Raw genomic sequence first — 18,378 nt, 5'->3', positions numbered from 1 at the left:
ATATATATATATATATATATATATATATATATATATATATATATATATATATATATATATATATATATATATATTGGTGTATATTGGCAGCAGGTTTTCTTTCAAACATGTTTCATTGAATATGACCGCATATTCTGTATTTATTATTTTCTGGTTTAGGGCTTCTATCCCTCTAACTATTTTCTTAGCATCAGGGCTTAATTGGAATAGGAGTTCTCCAAAACTCATTTTCGTACTTTTAAGGTGAAGAAAAGAAGTGATTTACTATAGAGTGTATTACACTTATTTGTATAATTTGCACGACGTTTCGAACCTCCATGGTTCATTCTCAAGTGAACAGATCTTACAATACTAGTTGATTTTATACCCGCATTAGGTCAGGTGATAATACAATGAAGGTGAAAAACATGGGGGGATACATAAGGGATAAACATAGGGGCTGCAGAAGGCTTATTGGCCCATACGAGGCATCTCCTATCTAAACACAAAGATTAATCCAGTGTAATTGGCCTGTTATGTTGGACATTGTCTTCTGTGTTGGCATCGATATGTTCTTGTCTTGTCCTTACTCTCATGGTGGGTAGAGTAAATAGTTCCGTGATTTGGGTGTTCATGGTAGGTCGCTCTATTCTTATGTGAATTGCCTCAAGAATTTGTAATCTTCTTGAATCTTGGGTTTTGTCTATTATGCAAGTATTCTTGTTCAACATTTCTCTTGTTAGAGTAATGTCATGGGCTTGTCTCATGTGATTCCTAGGGGCACCAGATTGAAGATGGCATGTCAAACGCCTCGTCAGCTTGGTCGACGTCATACCTATGTACTTACATTGAAGGTTACATCCTTCGTGGGGGCAAGTGTACATGTATACACGCTTGACTGCTGTAGAGGGTTCTCCGTCGGCTTCGGGCTGTTTTTGATAAGGAGTTTCGGAAGTCTTCTTGGTTTTGTAGAATATTATCAGGTTTATGTTTTGGTTAGGAGTAGTGCTTTTTACTCCTTTACGGATTATTTCTTTCATTATTCTTTCCTCTTTTATATGTTCACTGTGCATGGTTGATTTGTAATATAATTTTATTGGGGGTGTTGTGGTTTCTGTTCTAGGTTCTGAATTATACCAACGGTCCAAGTGTCTTCTTATAGCAGCGTTTATTTCCGCGTTGCTATATCCGTTGTTCACCAATACCTGAGTTACTCTTTCAAACTCTCTACTCACGTTGCTCCATTCAGAGCAGTGGGTAAGCGCTCGACGAATATAAGCATTGAGAACACTGGCTTTGTATCTTTGGGGGCACTCACTTCTACCGTTCAGGCATAATCCTATGTTGGTGGGCTTGGTATATACGTTGGTGCTTAAAGAGGTTCCTGTTTTTGTTATTAGTACATCCAAGAATGGCAGACTGTTATTTTCACTATTTTAATGTGTAAATCGAGTACTGACTCTCTCTCTAGGTGTCTTTTTAGGTCAATTAGTGTTCAATTAATTTAGGTCAATTAGGTCAGCCAGTTGTTCTCAATGCTTATATTCGTCGAGCGCTTACCCACTGCTCTGAATGGAGCAACGTGAGTAGAGAGTTTGAAAGAGTAACTCAGGTATTGGTGAACAACGGATATAGCAACGCGGAAATAAACGCTGCTATAAGAGACACTTGGACCGTTGGTATAATTCAGAACCTAGAACAGAAACCACAACACCCCCAATAAAATTATATTACAAATCAACCATGCACAGTGAACATATAAAAGAGGAAAGAATAATGAAAGAAATAATCCGTAAAGGAGTAAAAAGCACTACTCCTAACCAAAACATAAACCTGATAATATTCTACAAAACCAAGAAGACTTCCGAACTCCTTATCAAAAACAGCCCGAAGCCGACGGAGAACCCTCTACAGCAGTCAAACGTTGTATACATGTACACTTGCCCCCACGAAGGATGTAACCTTCAATGTAAGTACATAGGTATGACGTCGACCAAGCTGACGAGGCGTTTGACATGCCATCTTCAATCTGGTGCCCCTAGGAATCACATGAGACAAGCCATGACATTACTCTAACAAGAGAAATGTTGAACAAGAATACTTGCATAATTGACAAAACCCAAGATTCAAGAAGATTACAAATTCTTGAGGCAATTCACATAAGAATAGAGCGACCTACCATGAACACCCAAATCACGGAACTATTTACTCTACCCACCATGAGAGTAAGGACAAGACAAGAACATATCGATGCCAACACAGAAGACAATGTCCAACATAACAGGCCAATTACACTGGATTAATCTTTGTGTTTAGATAGGAGATGCCTCGTATGGGCCAATAAGCCTTCTGCAGCCCCTATGTTTATCCCTTATGTATCCCCCATGTTTTTCACCTTCATTGTATTATCACCTGACCTAATGCGGGTATAAAATCAACTAGTATTGTAAGATCTGTTCACTTGAGAATGAACCATGGAGGTTCGAAACGTCGTGCAAATTATACAAATAAGTGTAATACACTCTATAGTAAATCACTTCTTTTCTTCACCTTAAAAGTACGAAAATGAGTTTGGAGAACTCCTATTCCAATTAGCCCTGATGCTAAGAAAATAGTTAGAGGGATAGAAGCCCTAAACCAGAAAATAATAAATACAGAATATGCGGTCATATTCAATGAAACATGTTTGAAAGAAAACCTGCTGCCAATATACACCAATATATATATATATATATATATATATATATATATATATATATATATATATATATATATATATATATATAATATATATATATAATTTCTTTAATTTTTGGAGAATGGGCCGACGAGATCATGACCCAGATCCTTATTATTATTAACATCTTTATTGACAAAATTAATTACAATTTTGCCTAATCTGAGGATTTTGATAGGTCTTATTAAAGTGAGGATAATGCTAGTATTCACTGTCACGCAGGACAGAGGGTCATACATAAGACAATAGGTCTAAACTGTAGGCTGAAGCACATATATATCATTGTTACAAATCAATGTTTTTAATGTATGGATACGTGAAAACAACTTTCTACTGTGCACTGCCACACAAGGGCAGGGATGGGTTCATAAGTGATACAGCTTAGAAGTAATATAAATAAAAATTGTTCTTCATTCTTTAAAATGGACAAGCAAATTTTGGGTAAATTATTAGGATGTCGTCCAGAACACCTGAGTCAATAAAATAGTTACACAGTTGGTGATACAAGAGGCCAGAAGGTCTAAAGTCCTTTACGGTTTCACATTCATCATTATAGTGTTCTAGTGAATGCATTAAAGGTTTATCACAGAGTTTACAATCTGAATATTCTGGTAGTGGCTCAGCCTCACTAACCTGCCAGATGTGTCTATAGCCAAGGCGAATTCGCGCAATGACTACATCACATTGCCTGGTCCGGTTACTGTGCTGACCATACAAATACCTATTATTACAAAACTTGTCATAACTTTTAATACTGCAGCTTTCAGGTCTCTGGGCATTTCTTAGTTCTTCTAAATCTGAATTAATTTCTTTAATTTGTATGTTTCTAATAACTGCATTAGATAGTCTAAAGTCATAATCAATGTTTTCTTTCCTGCAAGCCTCATTGGCCAATTGATCTACAAAGTCATGTTTTCCAACTCCAACATGGGATGGGATCCACACAAATTTTATACAAGAGTTATTATCATTGGCAAAAATTACATTCCATTTAATATTACAAGCTACTTCCGACGTATATTGTGGGTTATTTAAGGACTGCAGAGCACTTTTAGAGTCACAGAATATCACTCCACCACCATTGACCTTAAGGTATTTAGTGGCTAGATAAATACCCAATAGCTCGGTCTGTGTCGTGCTTGCCCAGTTGTTCAATCTCTGTGTACTAGTCATGATCATTTCATTCCCTTTATACACTGCACATGCACAACCTGTTCTACCAGTGCCTAACTGCACAGAGCCATCAGTAAAGGCATAGGATTCAGTCGGTTTGAGAATTTGAAGATGACTGTCAATAGCTTCCAATGTTATACATCTCAAAATGTCAGTGTTATACATTTGTTTTACACTGATGGGGGTATAATGCAGAGAGACCTCCACATCTTTCCAAGGGGGAATATAGTGAACAGTTTTATCAGGGTTAAGAGATACATTCAGTTTCTGAAGATTATAGGCACAACAACTGAGCCACACACTGTAGGGAGCTTTTTGCGGCGGATTGAGGGAACACTCAGAATTGTTTAGAATGGATCTTAATTTAATTTGAATAGAGCTGGGGGGACCATTATTTTTCAAAGTTTTGGCGCAAAACATAGTACTAAGTAGAACTATTCTTTCGTAAATGGACCCAGATCCTGCTCACAGAGTTTGCACCTGGAGTGCTCGGACTGGGAGATCCGTCACCTGTAGCCACCTGCCGCAGGTAACGGCAACCCAATCTGATCCCAACAATGACAAAGTCGCCCTGTCGGTCTCATCGGAAAGCTGATTACTATAAAAGGGTTGAATGAAGCACCTTCACAGTTGATCTGCAATATTACAACATACGTAAGATGTGTTGATGTGTTGGAACTGTTTAAAGTATGGCTAAAATCGTATGGAAGTGACTGACTTGGTAAAAGTTTAACTTAATAAAGGTGGGACGGGGAAATTTAAATTACTGTATATTAGAGATGTTGTTGTTTGTTGTTGAAGAATCGTTACTTGGAACATGTAAGTTCCAAGCAGCACGGGCTATGGTGAGCCCGTGTATATTGGAGAGTAAACAGAAACCGGAAGATTAAATTCACTTAGTTGGAAGTTAAAGTTGAAAGATACAGTAGAATTAGAAAGACAAAAGATGCACACATTGGAGTGGGGTAGATGCAATCTCTTTTTGATGGGAAGAATGATATGAAACAGTACATGTGATGGTGTGTTGAACTGTATAACGTTAGCTTTAATCGATTTGCCCTCCTTGCCCTCTCTCCCTCTTCTACAAGGGATATTTTTTTCAACTTCCACTGAAAATAAAGACATAACAGAGAACTTTATCTTATCAGTGATGACATATTGAACAAAGTTAATTGTAAGGAAGGAAAGATACATCTTGAGAATTGAATCGAAACTATGCACTGTTAGATAAGTATGCGTTGCGAATGCCCCATATGTGGTGATAGGTAAGTACTGATAGGTGAGTACTCTCACTCATCCTTCTCCTCACCCACATTCTGGTCATCCATTCGTGTGCAAGCATCCTTACCAGGCAGCCACACGTTCTCACCCGCCCACTAATCTGACCAGCCTCTCCAGGGGTCTTGACACACTCCCCCCAAAAAATGGAGAAAATTTTAATTAGCGCAAACTTTAGAGTAAATACAAACACGAAACTTAAATAGATATGTTGGAAGACCAAGATATATTGAATTAGTAATATTCATAAGATATAAGATACACTAGGAGAGGGCAAGATGAGTCAACTTTAGATGTAAGAGAGCTTTTATGGTCTCTATGTTATGTAATAGAACAACTATATGGATGTCGTACTGCTTAAAGTTGACTTAAATAGTTTAATACGTCAGAGAGCTGAAGATCATAAAGGAAAAGATAATGATAGCGGGGAAGAGTAGTTTACTTTACTGAGACCGATATATATTCCTCTACCATTACATAGTGCATGGGAAGTGAAGACTAGTATAGATCTGAGATCTATAGCTAATCAGGCACGTCTTGAGAAATATGTTTGGAAAGCACGGACAAGTAAGTACACATAGATGAATGACACACAGCTTACTCAATAACTATTCTCTCACTGGGAAAAAGAAATTTGTTAGTAGTTAGTAACAGTTGATTGACAGTTGAGAGGCAGGCAGAAAGAGCAGAGCACAACCCCCGCAAGCACAACTAGATGAATACACACACTAAGTACCTAAATGAACCACAGGAACGTTAGAAAGAACTTTTTCAGTGTCAGAGTAGTTAGTAAATGGAATGCACTAGGAAGTGATGTGGTGGAGGCAGACTCCATAAACAATTTCAAATGTAGATAGGATAGAGCCCAGTAGGCTCAGGAATCTGTACATCAGTTGATTAACGATTGAGAGGTGGGACCAAAGAGCCAGAGCTCAACCTCCGCAAGCACAACTAGGTGAGTACACTCAGTACCAGTTGATTGACAGTTGAGAGGGGGGACCAAAGAGCCGAAGCTCAACCCCTTCAAGCACAACTAGGTGAGCACATTTGAAGTAACAATGTGATTTCCCAGAGTACTGTTTATTTTTAAGTAAAATGAATTACAAATTTTATTTTTGTAAGTTCGCCGTAAGAGAAAGAATGAGAAATAAAATAATAAGGTTATCACTCCCCAGCAGACATGAGGCATCACTCCGGCAATGAGATGGGTGCCGGCTTCTATTGCGGGAAAATGTTGAGGTTAACATTGTTACAAAGGCATAAACCAGTTATTTATGGCAACATTAATGTATACGCATATAGTTTAGGAATGTATATCATATAATTTAAAATATATATAGAAAATAAATACATTTACGACGCCTAACAGATACGAATATGCAGGAAATACTTGACTACAGTGTTGCCATATCGAGCAGTGGTGGCCACTAGTGTACGTTGCTTACAGTCACTCAGTTTGTCATCGAGTGCGCAGTTGAGCACACAGATGTGCTCTCTTGGTTCGCTGAAGCTGTAAGGAAACTGTTGCCTGCGCAGATAGACTACATCATGATACAGGAAGACAACACCGCCGCCACACAGGTGAGGGATGCCCTATCTTCATTGCTTATTCAGGGTATACCATCTCTTACCGCTGAGCATTCCCTGTGTTCAGCAGATAATCACCTGAAAAAAAGACTCCGTTTTCTTTGGTATGTGCATAAACTTAAGCACTAACTCCTTAAAACATTGTAAATTTTATTTTGCTAAAATACATTTACATATAATATATATATATATATATATATATATATATATATATATATATATATATATATATATATATATATAATATATATTTATTTATATATATATATATATATATATATATATATATATATATATATATTATATATATATATATAATATTATATATATATATATATATATATATATATATATTATCAGAAAATAGTAAGAAAGCGAGATCCGAAAAACAATAGACGAATGAATTATAAAGTTTTTCGCAAAAGATAATAACGACGCCCACTGGATGGGGTTCATGCTATAGAAACAGGAGATAGATGCAAATTTGTTACAGAAACTAAAGTTGCATAGAGTCAAGAAATTTGTAGTCGTTCCTACAACACTCTGACTCCATGAATCTCCTGGCACAGTCCTTGGGATTATTTTGTTAACAAACTTGGGTACAGGCAAGAATATGTTGCTACCCTATTCTGAATGAGGTTGGATATGGTGTTCTAATAAATTATTTAAGCTAAAACTATGCAGTTAAATTATGTAACTAGTGCGTTAATGTTGTTCTACTGTCTTAGGTAAACGAACGTTGTGGTTTAGCTCCTGAGCCCCTCTTACCAATCGTCCACCGCTTATAGGATGAAGTACAAAATAAATTAACTAATTAATAGTGATTTCTATATGTACATTCTCCCAAAGTTAACAAATAATACTCTCTCACAAATTACATACAAAATTACCTTAAATTACATAATAATTAAAAACGCTTATGAGAGCATTATTGTGAATAATATATATATATAATATATATATATATATAATATATATATATATAATATATATATATATATATATATATATAATATATATATAACATAATATATTTATCATGGTATTTAATGACAATTGATAATCAGATCATCCATAACGTTTCGCTTATATTAAGCTATCTAAGTAAATTAATTTCAGCTTTTAATAATAATAATAATATTTTATTTATATACAAGGGATCGTTTTACAGTGATCACTAAAAATTTAAATGACTCAGCTCAGCGACTTGTATGATGGTCAGTTCTTGAAAAAACCTGACAGTGTTACCATAAAGAGATATTTTCCAAAGAGCTGTTTACCCAGCTTCTCGGTATATATACTACTGAGATATTGGTCTCAAACTACTTTGAGAACACAAATATACTTGCTGGTTAGTGAGTAAGTTAATATTACAATCTGATTAATCGTCACAGTTGGTAAGCCCTCAGGCTGATCCTAGGTGTTGCCATACCGAGGGGGAAGAATTATATTTTATCTTGGCCCGTACGTTTTTGGTAACGACAAATACGTTTTCGTAAAAGCAAATACGTTTGATAGCGACAAAATCTAATTTGGTACGTTTTGAGCACATGTACTAGGGAAATATTACGTATGCTACTCACATTAGGAGGTTATATCTTCAATGCAGCTTCAATAATACTCAGTTTACTACGCCAAAAGTTCAACGCCTTGGTCGACAACGTCAAAATTTTTGTGCATTAAATTTTAAGAAAACACTAATTAGTTGTCAGTAAAGTGTGTGTTTCACCAGTACTCGACTAGCAAAGGACCCGGGTTCGAACCCAGGGAGGGACAGTATCTGGTCTAGGGGGAGGGAAAGGGGGGACGGGAAGGGTTGTTGACTTCGATAGGCCAAAGCTCAATTTTCATGCCTCCAACATCATAAATTATTAAACAGGATTTTTCGTATGTAAATTTCAGAAAAAAATATTTTAAGCAAATATATTTTTGTAAAAAATAGACTGAATATATATATATATATATATATATATATATATATATATATATATATATATATATATATATATATATATATATATATATATATATATATATTTTATTAAATATGACCGAAAAAGTAAGATTAATAATTCTAACACGAATTTTCTCAATCTTTCGTACATTATGCTTCACTATTGGAGGTAAATCAAAAATCACTTCTCCAAAATTCATTTTTATTTCTAGTCTGACGCGACACGGGCGCGTTTCGTAAAACTTATTACATTTTCAAAGACTTCACAAATACACAACTGATTAGAACTTGCGTTTCCCTGGTTTTATATCTACATTTGAGTGAGGTGGGAAGGGTGATGTGGCATTACATTTGAGTAAGGTTGGAAGGATGATGTGGCATTAGAGGATATTAATAGGGTATTAAAAGTATCAACACAAGACAGAACACGAAACAATGGATATTGAATAGAAGTGTTTGTAGAAAGCCTATTGGTCCATATTTCTTGATGCTTCTATATTGGAGCGGAGTCTTGAGGTGGGTAGATTATATGTGGAACATATAATCTCTTCCCATAACCAAACCATCGCCAGAGAAATCCTAGTAAACAACACAGAAATCATCGATAGATACAGCGATAGCAGGCGGCTCGACGTTTGCGAGGCACTACACATCAAGAAGTCAACACCAGCAATCAACAGCCAGTTATTGCACAACTATATTCTACCCACCTCAAGACTCCGCTCCAATATAGAAGCATCAAGAAATATGGACCAATAGGCTTTCTACAAACACTTCTATTCAATATCCATTGTTTCGTGTTCTGTCTTGTGTTGATACTTTTAATACCCTATTAATATCCTCTAATGCCACATCATCCTTCCAACCTTACTCAAATGTAATGCCACATCACCCTTCCCACCTCACTCAAATGTAGATATAAAACCAGGGAAACGCAAGTTCTAATCAGTTGTGTATTTGTGAAGTCTTTGAAAATGTAATAAGTTTTACGAAACGCGCCCGTGTCGCGTCAGACTAGAAATAAAAATGAATTTTGGAGAAGTGATTTTTGATTTACCTCCAATAGTGAAGCATAATGTACGAAAGATTGAGAAAATTCGTGTTAGAATTATTAATCTTACTTTTTCGGTCATATTTAATAAAATATGTCTACAGGAAAGACTGCTACCAAAATATACTAATATATATATATATATATATATATATATATATATATATATATATATATATATATATATATATATATATATATATATTAATATTTTCTTTTCTTTTTTAAATTCCTAAAAGGGGGATCCACCTCTGGTTCAAGTGTAGGGACAGCACACTGGACTTGTGATCCTGTGGTCCCGGGTTCGATCCCGGGCGCCGGCGAGAAACAATGGGCAGAGTTTCTTTCACCCTATGCCCCTGTTACCTAGCAGTAAATTAGGTACCTGGGTGTTAGTCAGCTGTCACGGGCTGCTTCCTGGGAGTGGAGGCCTGGTCGAGGACCGGGCCGCGCGGACACTAAAAAGCCCCGAAATCATCTCAAGATAACCCATAGCCTCGGAGAAGAAAATAATGAGTTCTCAGAGAAGACTTGTGGATCCTCACTGAACACTTTGATATTTTTTTCCCTACCACCCCTATTCTTTTAATGTGTGTGTGTATATATATATATCTAAATTTATTTTAAAATTTCATTACACAAAAAGGGTTACAACATTGGTTACATGCAAGGTACAAGACTACTTGTCACAAGTTGTAGAGCTCCTCCAGCTCCTCAGATGGCGGGCAGGATCCATGGATGCAGTGAGCATTTCCTCTCTGGATCACCACACTATGTATAGTAGTGGTGATCTTATGTATATATATATATTATATATATTATATATATATATATATATATATATATATATATATATATATATATATAAAAGTTTGTGAGGGTACCACCACTGGTGCCAATGTGGGGACCCATAGCCTCGGAGAAGAAAATAAAAAGTATTCAGAGGAGACCTTGTGGTTTCTCACTGAACACTAATATTATCTTCTCCTACCACCCCCATTTTTTTGTATGTACATATATATATATATATATATATATATGAATAATGAAAACTCACACCCCAGAAGTGACTCGAACCCATACTCCCAGGAGCAACGCAACTGGTAACTACAGGGCGCCTTAATCCACTTGACCATCACGGCCGTCAAAAGGAAGTGATAGCCAAGGATATTTGAGCCACTTCCCCGACGGCAACTCGGATGGTAATCTTGGGCATAGCATTTCACTAAATCACCTCATTCTTTTTGGCACACGTGAGGAACACAAATGCGAACAAGCCTGAATGGTCCCCAGGACTATATGCGAATGAAAACTCACACCCCAGAAGTGACTCGAACCCATACTCCCAGGAGCAACGCAACTGGTAACTACAGGGCGCCTTAATCCACTTGACCATCACGGCCATCAAAAGGAAGTGATAGCCAAGGCTATTTGAGCCTTGTGGTTTCAGAGGAGCCAAGTGATAGCCAAGGCTCAAATAGCCTTGGCTATCACTTCCTTTTGACGGCCGTGATGGTCAAGTGGATTAAGGCGCCCTGTAGTTACCAGTTGCGTTGCTCCTGGGAGTATGGGTTCGAGTCACTTCTGGGGTGTGAGTTTTCATTCGCATATAGTCCTGGGGACCATTCAGGCTTGTTCGCATATATATATATATATATATATATATATATATATATATATATATATATATATATATATATATATATATATATATATATATATATACATATATATATGTTAGTATATTTTGGTAGCAGTCTTTCCTGTAGACATATATTATTAAATATGACCGAAAAAGTAAGATCAATAATTCTAACACGAATTTTCTCGATCTTTCGTACATTCCTTTTCACTGTTGGTGGTAATTCAAAAATCAATTCTCCAAAATTCATTTTTATTTCTAGTCTGACGCGACACTTGAGTGCGTTTCGTAAAACTTATTACATTTTCAAAGACTTTAGTTTACACATACACAACTGAATAGAACTTACACATCTCCGATTTGTATATATCTACATTTGAGTGAGGTGGATGGGGTGAGGTGGTTTTAATAGGGTATTCAATTCATCAACACAAGACAGAACACGAAACAATGGGTATTGAATGGAAGTGATTGTAGAAAGCCTATTGGTCCATATTTCTTGATGCTTCTATATTGGAGCGGAGTCTTGAGGTGGGTAGAATATAGTTGTGCATTAATTGGCTGTTGATTGCTGGTGTTGACTTTTTAATGTGTAGTGCCTCGCAAACGTCAAGCCGTCTGCTATCGCTGTATCTATCGATGATTTCTGTGTTGTTTACTAGGATTTCTCTGGCGATGGTTTGGTTGTGGGAAGAGATTATATGTTCCTTAATGGAGCCCTGTTGCTTATGCATCGTTAAACGCCTAGAAAGAGATGTTGTCTTGCCTATATACTGGGTTTTTTGGAGCTTACAGTCCCCAAGAGGGCATTTGAAGGCATAGACGACGTTGGTCTCTTTTAAAGCGTTCTGCTTTGTGTCTGGAGAGTTTCTCATGAGTAGGCTGGCCGTTTTTCTGGTTTTATAGTAAATCGTCAGTTGTATCCTCTGATTTTTGTCTGTAGGGATAACGATTCTATTAACAATATCTTTCAGGACCCTTTCCTCCGTTTTATGAGCTGTGGAAAAGAAGTTCCTGTAAAATAGTCTAATAGGGGGTATAGGTGTTGTGTTAGTTGTCTCTTCAGAGGTTGCATGGCGTTTCACTTTCCTTCTTATGATGTCTTCAACGAAACCATTGGAGAAGCCGTTGTTGACTAGGACTTGCCTTACCCTACAGAGTTCTTCGTCGACTTGCTTCCATTCTGAGCTGTGGCTGAGAGCACGGTCGACATATGCGTTAACAACACTCCTCTTGTACTTGTCTGGGCAGTCGCTGTGTGCATTTAGGCACATTCCTATGATCGTTTCCTTAGTGTAGACTGCAGTGTGGAAACCTCCGCTCTTTTCAGATGTAACAGTCATGGAACTGAGGTCAATGTAGGTGTTAGCCAGGGTTGATACGCACGTGTAGTCCCATACCAATTGCTTGCCATTCTTCCAGGGGTTCACTGTGATACCATCCGGGCGACCAATAAGGATTTTTTTTTGTTTTTTGAAAAACAAAAAAGGAGTTACATATAGACTATCTACGGGGCTATATACATATAACCCCGTAACTCTGATGCTCTTATTGGTCGCCCGGTTGGTATCACAGTGAACCCCTGGAAGAATGGCAAGCAGTTGGTATAGGACTACACGTGCGTATCAACCCTGGCTAACACCTACATTGACCTCAGTGTTGCACAACCAGGTGGCGCTGCCACCCATAGGGAAGCAGGCAAATCCCGTAAGTATAGAGAACTGGACCACCACTACAATTTTGTCCCCATTGCTTCTGAGACACTCGGCGCCTGGGGTAAAAGTGCTACCAGTTTTTTGAAGGAACTGGGTTCTAGGCTCATTGAAACAACAAGAGACCCTAGAGCTGCCAGCTTTCTTTTCCAGCGCCTCAGCGTGGCGATACAGAGGGGAAATACGCACTGCATCCAGGGTTCCTGCCCGCCATCTGAGGAGCTGGAGGAACTCGACAATCTATGATAACCATCTTTGTAACCTATATGTAACTCCTTTTTTGTAACAAGGTTCAAATAAAGCAAATATATATGTGTACATACAAAAGAATGGGGGTGGTAGGAGAAGATAATATTAGTGTTCAGTGAGAAACCACAAGGTCTCCTCTGAATACTTTTTATTTTCTTCTCCGAGGCTATGGGTCCCCACATTGGCACCAGAGGTGGTACCCTCACAAACTTTATATATATATATATATATATATATATATATATATATATATATATATATTATATATATATATATATATATATATATTTACATCAGGAGCAATCTTAAGTTAGGAAAAAATTTACTTAAGGAAAAATAATTATTTTAGGAAAAAATTTAGTTTAGAAAAACTTTTATATTTTTGTTATTATTTTATTAAAAAAATATAATAGGAAAAAACTATGTAAAGAAAATATCTACTTAAGAAAAAATATATATTTTTAGCAAAATTCCATCCCCAATCTACGTTCTCAGGCACTGGTGTCCGCGGTCAGGAATGGGGACAAAGATGGAGTAGAGACAGCCATCCACTCCGGAGGGGACATCCACACCTCCGTTCCCAGGGACGATCCGGATGTCCCCGGGGGCTCCCTGTTGACTCTCGCTGCCTATCGGGGTTGTACTAGCGTGGTGCCCGTTCTCCTCAGCGCTGGTCACCACGTGGACAGCAAGGGAGCCTTCCCTTACACGCCGCTCCAGGTAGCAGTGCATTGCGGCCATCAGCAGATCGTCACCACTCTCATCGACGCCCACGCTGATGTCAATGCCAAAGACCAGCATGGTGAGTATCACATACAGGTCAACATGGTGAGTATCCCACATGTCAAAAGATCACCCAAACCAAGGAACTTTACCAGCAACAACATATTCAAGGCATTACAACACTGGCTGGACTAAACAGGTGTATAGCAGCATAAATTCAACCCTAGGCCTGTAAACTCGACTCACAGTCGAAAATCCTAGGTTCGATCCCCTGGATGTGACAAATGCCCGGGAACGTTTCTTCTCATTTGATGCCCCCTGTTAGCGTAGCAGTTGAATTGGTACCTGGGAGTGAGAGAGCTGTTATGGATTGCATTCTGCGGCAGGTCAGTTGTTGACCTTGGGGAGATCTCAGTAGGCCTAAGTACCAGCTTCCTGTCCCCGACAACGGAAATTATTATTAGTAATATTATAACTATTATGATCAGTGATAGGCCATGGTAGTCATTTGTATAATTGTAACGGCTGATTCTCTCCTTCCCTCCCCCTCTCACCTCCCCCCCCCCCCCTTCGCCCATTTCTCAAGGGCCAAGAGGTTGACCTGTGGGTGTCTTGCTAGCTAGTCCTCGTGATGCCTATGCTCCCCCACTCAATTCTCCCCACTCTCAATTCCATCTCCATTCACCTCCTAATATCCTCTCTTCCCCTCTCACCAGTTCCTCCCCCATACCAGCGAGTCAAATGTCCCAACCTTTTATCTGGGAGGATACAAGCTTGAACATAATTCATCAGTTTCCATAAACATTGCTCTGATGGGCCCCAGGCTCGGGTAGTCCACTACAGTGGCACCTTGTCCCTTTCGCATTGCTGGAATAGCTGACTCAATCTTCGAGAATTTCATGTATCCTTCCATGGCAGATCATGGAAGGTGATTGGCGGTAGATAAGTGCCAAGTCCTTATTGGCCCTGGAGAGCCAGACCTCAGGCCTAGTTTTAAATGGTTGGCCGGAGCCAAAAATGGTGGGTGGAGCCTTGGGCTGTATTAGATTGTGGAGGAGCAAATCCTTTCCACCGGTAAGCTGGTGAAATAAAATTTGACCAGTGTGTTCTGGGAGTGTGTGGGGGAATAGGAACTCCGGTCCCGCATCAAAGGGACTGAGGGCAGCCATCGACATCTTGACCTCAGTGTGGTTTTAAGGTATTGTGCACTTGAGTATTCATGTCCTTGGTAGATATCCATTTTGCTGCTTAGGGATAATAAAGTAGGGTATATGTTCATTTGATTTTCAATATATGTTTAAATTAAATAAAGGGATAAATTGGTTTTGTTATTTAGTTGTCCCTTTTGTTATTAAAGTTTTGCAGTTCTATTGCAGTATATATATATATATATATATAATATATATATATATTATATATATATATATATATATATATATATATATATATATATATATATATATATATATATATGTGTGTGTGTGGTATTTGGAAACCCCCATGTTCTCCTCCATTTAATGGATATTAAAGTTACCCTTGGACTTAAATAAGCAAAGTAAATTGAACAAACTAATTCCCAAGATTTATTACTGGAGTTCCTATTGCCCGGAAGTTCCACGATTACTGATTCCTTGCCTTCCTGGGGGATCGGTGATAGATACATTCAGATAAGGTTGATCGGGAAGGTGGTGGCAGTGTCTAATGAGTTGTTAATTATTAGTTATAAATTAATAATCCCTATTCTTGTTGTGTCCTTCTCATGTAATATTCAGCTTATATTCGTGGCAGTTCAGTGAGGGGGGGGGGGGGTTCATACGAACTGTAACAGTGTTAAGCTGGGCTTTGAGTGAAGAAGAAGTAAAGATTCATGACTCCCCGCTCTCTCCGGAATTAAGAAATTCGTGTGTAAAGTATTTTAACGCACAAACTTCTTATCCTGAAAATCCTGCCTTTCCATAACCAATTAACACTAAAACAAACACTTTTAATCCAACAATATCTTAACCAGGTAGTCATTTGTATAATGAATGTGCTTTATCTTATATAAATGGTCAGTTATAAATGCATAATAATTATTGAATAAAACGTACTTAGAGTATATGCACATATCGGCCGCCAAGACTTCATTCACAAATGGTGATACTTCCAGTCCGATGAGCCCATTCGGGTCATGGCTTCTTCCTGGGTCGAAGTACCTGATTGGCTACTGGCTGAGTCGTTCTCTCACTCTTGGTATCATATTCCAGCTTTCTCTTTTCATGTCCCAGATAGCCTGTCCTCACCTCCCAGCTCTTAGTCTGTCCTCACATCCCAGCTCTTAGTCTGTCCTCACGTCCCAGCTCTTAGTCTGTCCTCACATCCCACCTCTTAGTCTGTCCTCACATCCCACCTCTTAGTCTGTCCTCACATCCCAGCTCTTAGTCTGTCCTCATATTCCTCATCTTTGTCCTCGTATCCCTTCCAAGTATCACTTGTTTCATACTAGCTAAGCGTTTAACCTTAATACTTATCACATCTACACTTTAGGGTGACCTCGCTGCACCTGGCTGCGAGACGTGCACGTACGTCCTGTGCGAGAGCTTTGATCAACGCAGGAGCCGACTTGGATGCTCAGGACAGCGCTCTGCGCACCCCTCTACATGTCTCTGTCTTGAGTTATTCTACCGATAACACCGAGGTTATGAAACTGTTATTGGACGCAGGCTGCAACTACCGAGCACTCAATAACACTGCCTTCACGGCAATGCACGTGGCGGCCTTGTCCGGAAATGAAAAAGCTGTTCAGGAACTGTGCATGGCCGGTTTGAACCCGGAGGAAAGGGACGAGTTCGGACTGCTGCCGGAGGACATAGCCGAGGCCTGGGGCAAGCACAACACAGCTTGGCTCCTGCGCAAGATGCCCCAACGCACGAAGAGGACTTCTCCCAAACCTATACTACAAATGTTGGTAAGTTATACAGTAGATTGATGACGAGATCCTTCTTTCATCTGTGCACACCTCTTTTCCCACATTATACAGGAACGGCCCGCATTTCGCACGCATGAAATGCAAGATATGTAATAATATAATATTTTGTGTCACTGTTGCAAAATTAATATAATTAATAATATTTTTTTAAGATAATTAATCCATCCGATTGGATTAGTCGGAACGTTGCATGCAGGTAGGGATTCGATCCCCGACTGTCCAAGTGGTTAGCCACCATTCCTTCAGCCCTTCCTCGAATCCCAATTCCTTGTCCTTATGTGCTATAAAGTCATACTGGTTTACCGCTGTCGCCTCCTTCGTCACCTTAAGGATTGCATCCATAATGAATGTGTTAAAATTGCCTCCATATCTAAGGGTCTTCCCATATACGAGAAATGAACCCAATTTGTATTTTCAGAAGAGAAGTTGGGATGAATACGAAGCTGAAGGTGTGAAGACTTGAGTTGGGTACACGACGGAAACTTCGTATTAATTAAAGAAAATGTCCCCGAGAACCGTGATGGACATTATCAGGACAGTGAGGGTCTGACAGCTCTCCACTGGGCAGCCAAATTGGGCCATAAGATTATGGTACATACTCTGATCGACACGTGTGGGGCCCGTGCCCAGTGTGGTGACCTATGATGGGCAGACTCCAGCTGACCTGGCACGGATGGCATCCCACGAGGACCTGGCAAGCACCATCATGGAGGCTACGCACCCTCAGGTTTGTAATGTTTGCTCTTTTTATTTAATTGTTGACCTTTTCCATTACTGTCATACTTTAATGAAATGGGGATAAAATGTTATGTCAAGACTGATTGTTTTGAGACCTGACTGCATGCTATTTTGAACCCTGACTGCTAGGATCTTGCTACAAATAGCAGTAACAGCTGTTGACGATAAGAACGATCATAGTCCATCCCAGGATCAAAGTATCATGAATAAATCTTGAGGCTTTACAATGGGATCGAACCCGCTCCTCAGAAGTCCTTAGGCACACGCCTGGGCCATGATTCCTGGGTGATTCATTACATTTTTGTTGTTTCATTGAGTATTGAAGGGTAGGGGGGGGGTCGATGGGGAACATTACTACAAACACAGTGAAACTATGTTAATGTAATTTCATTATTATATCATATATCATTCTATTTTGGTGTTCATATTCCTCAGTATCATATATCATCTATTCTGACGGTCTTCATTTTTTTCGTGGATATTCCTGCACTGGCCCCAAGCCTCTGGCTGGCCCATTTAGTGTTACTTGTTTCTAGATGTTGTTTTAGGCGGCTGGTGAGTATTGATGTCTCGTAAAAACTTATGAC

At 38.7% G+C, this 18,378-nt stretch overlaps 1 protein-coding gene across 1 annotated transcript in view; it reads left to right on the top strand.

The window, feature by feature from the left end:
• Positions 1 to 5,418: 5,418 nt before the first annotated feature.
• LOC123758790 (serine/threonine-protein phosphatase 6 regulatory ankyrin repeat subunit B) overlaps positions 5,419 to 18,378 on the top strand; it is a 22,613-nt gene continuing 9,653 nt past the window's right edge. The window contains 4 exon segments of the mRNA XM_069329181.1: positions 5,419 to 6,748; positions 13,858 to 14,277; positions 16,589 to 17,032; positions 17,658 to 17,780. Of these exon segments, the coding sequence (XP_069185282.1) occupies positions 6,716 to 6,748; positions 13,858 to 14,277; positions 16,589 to 17,032; positions 17,658 to 17,780 (1,020 nt within the window). The 5' untranslated portion in view covers positions 5,419 to 6,715.

Source organism: Procambarus clarkii, chromosome 22, assembly GCF_040958095.1.
Source record: "Procambarus clarkii isolate CNS0578487 chromosome 22, FALCON_Pclarkii_2.0, whole genome shotgun sequence".
Taxonomy (NCBI): Eukaryota; Metazoa; Arthropoda; class Malacostraca; order Decapoda; family Cambaridae; genus Procambarus; species Procambarus clarkii.
The sequence above is the reverse complement of the archived record's forward strand: the minus strand, read 5'-3'. Positions and strand labels throughout refer to the sequence as shown.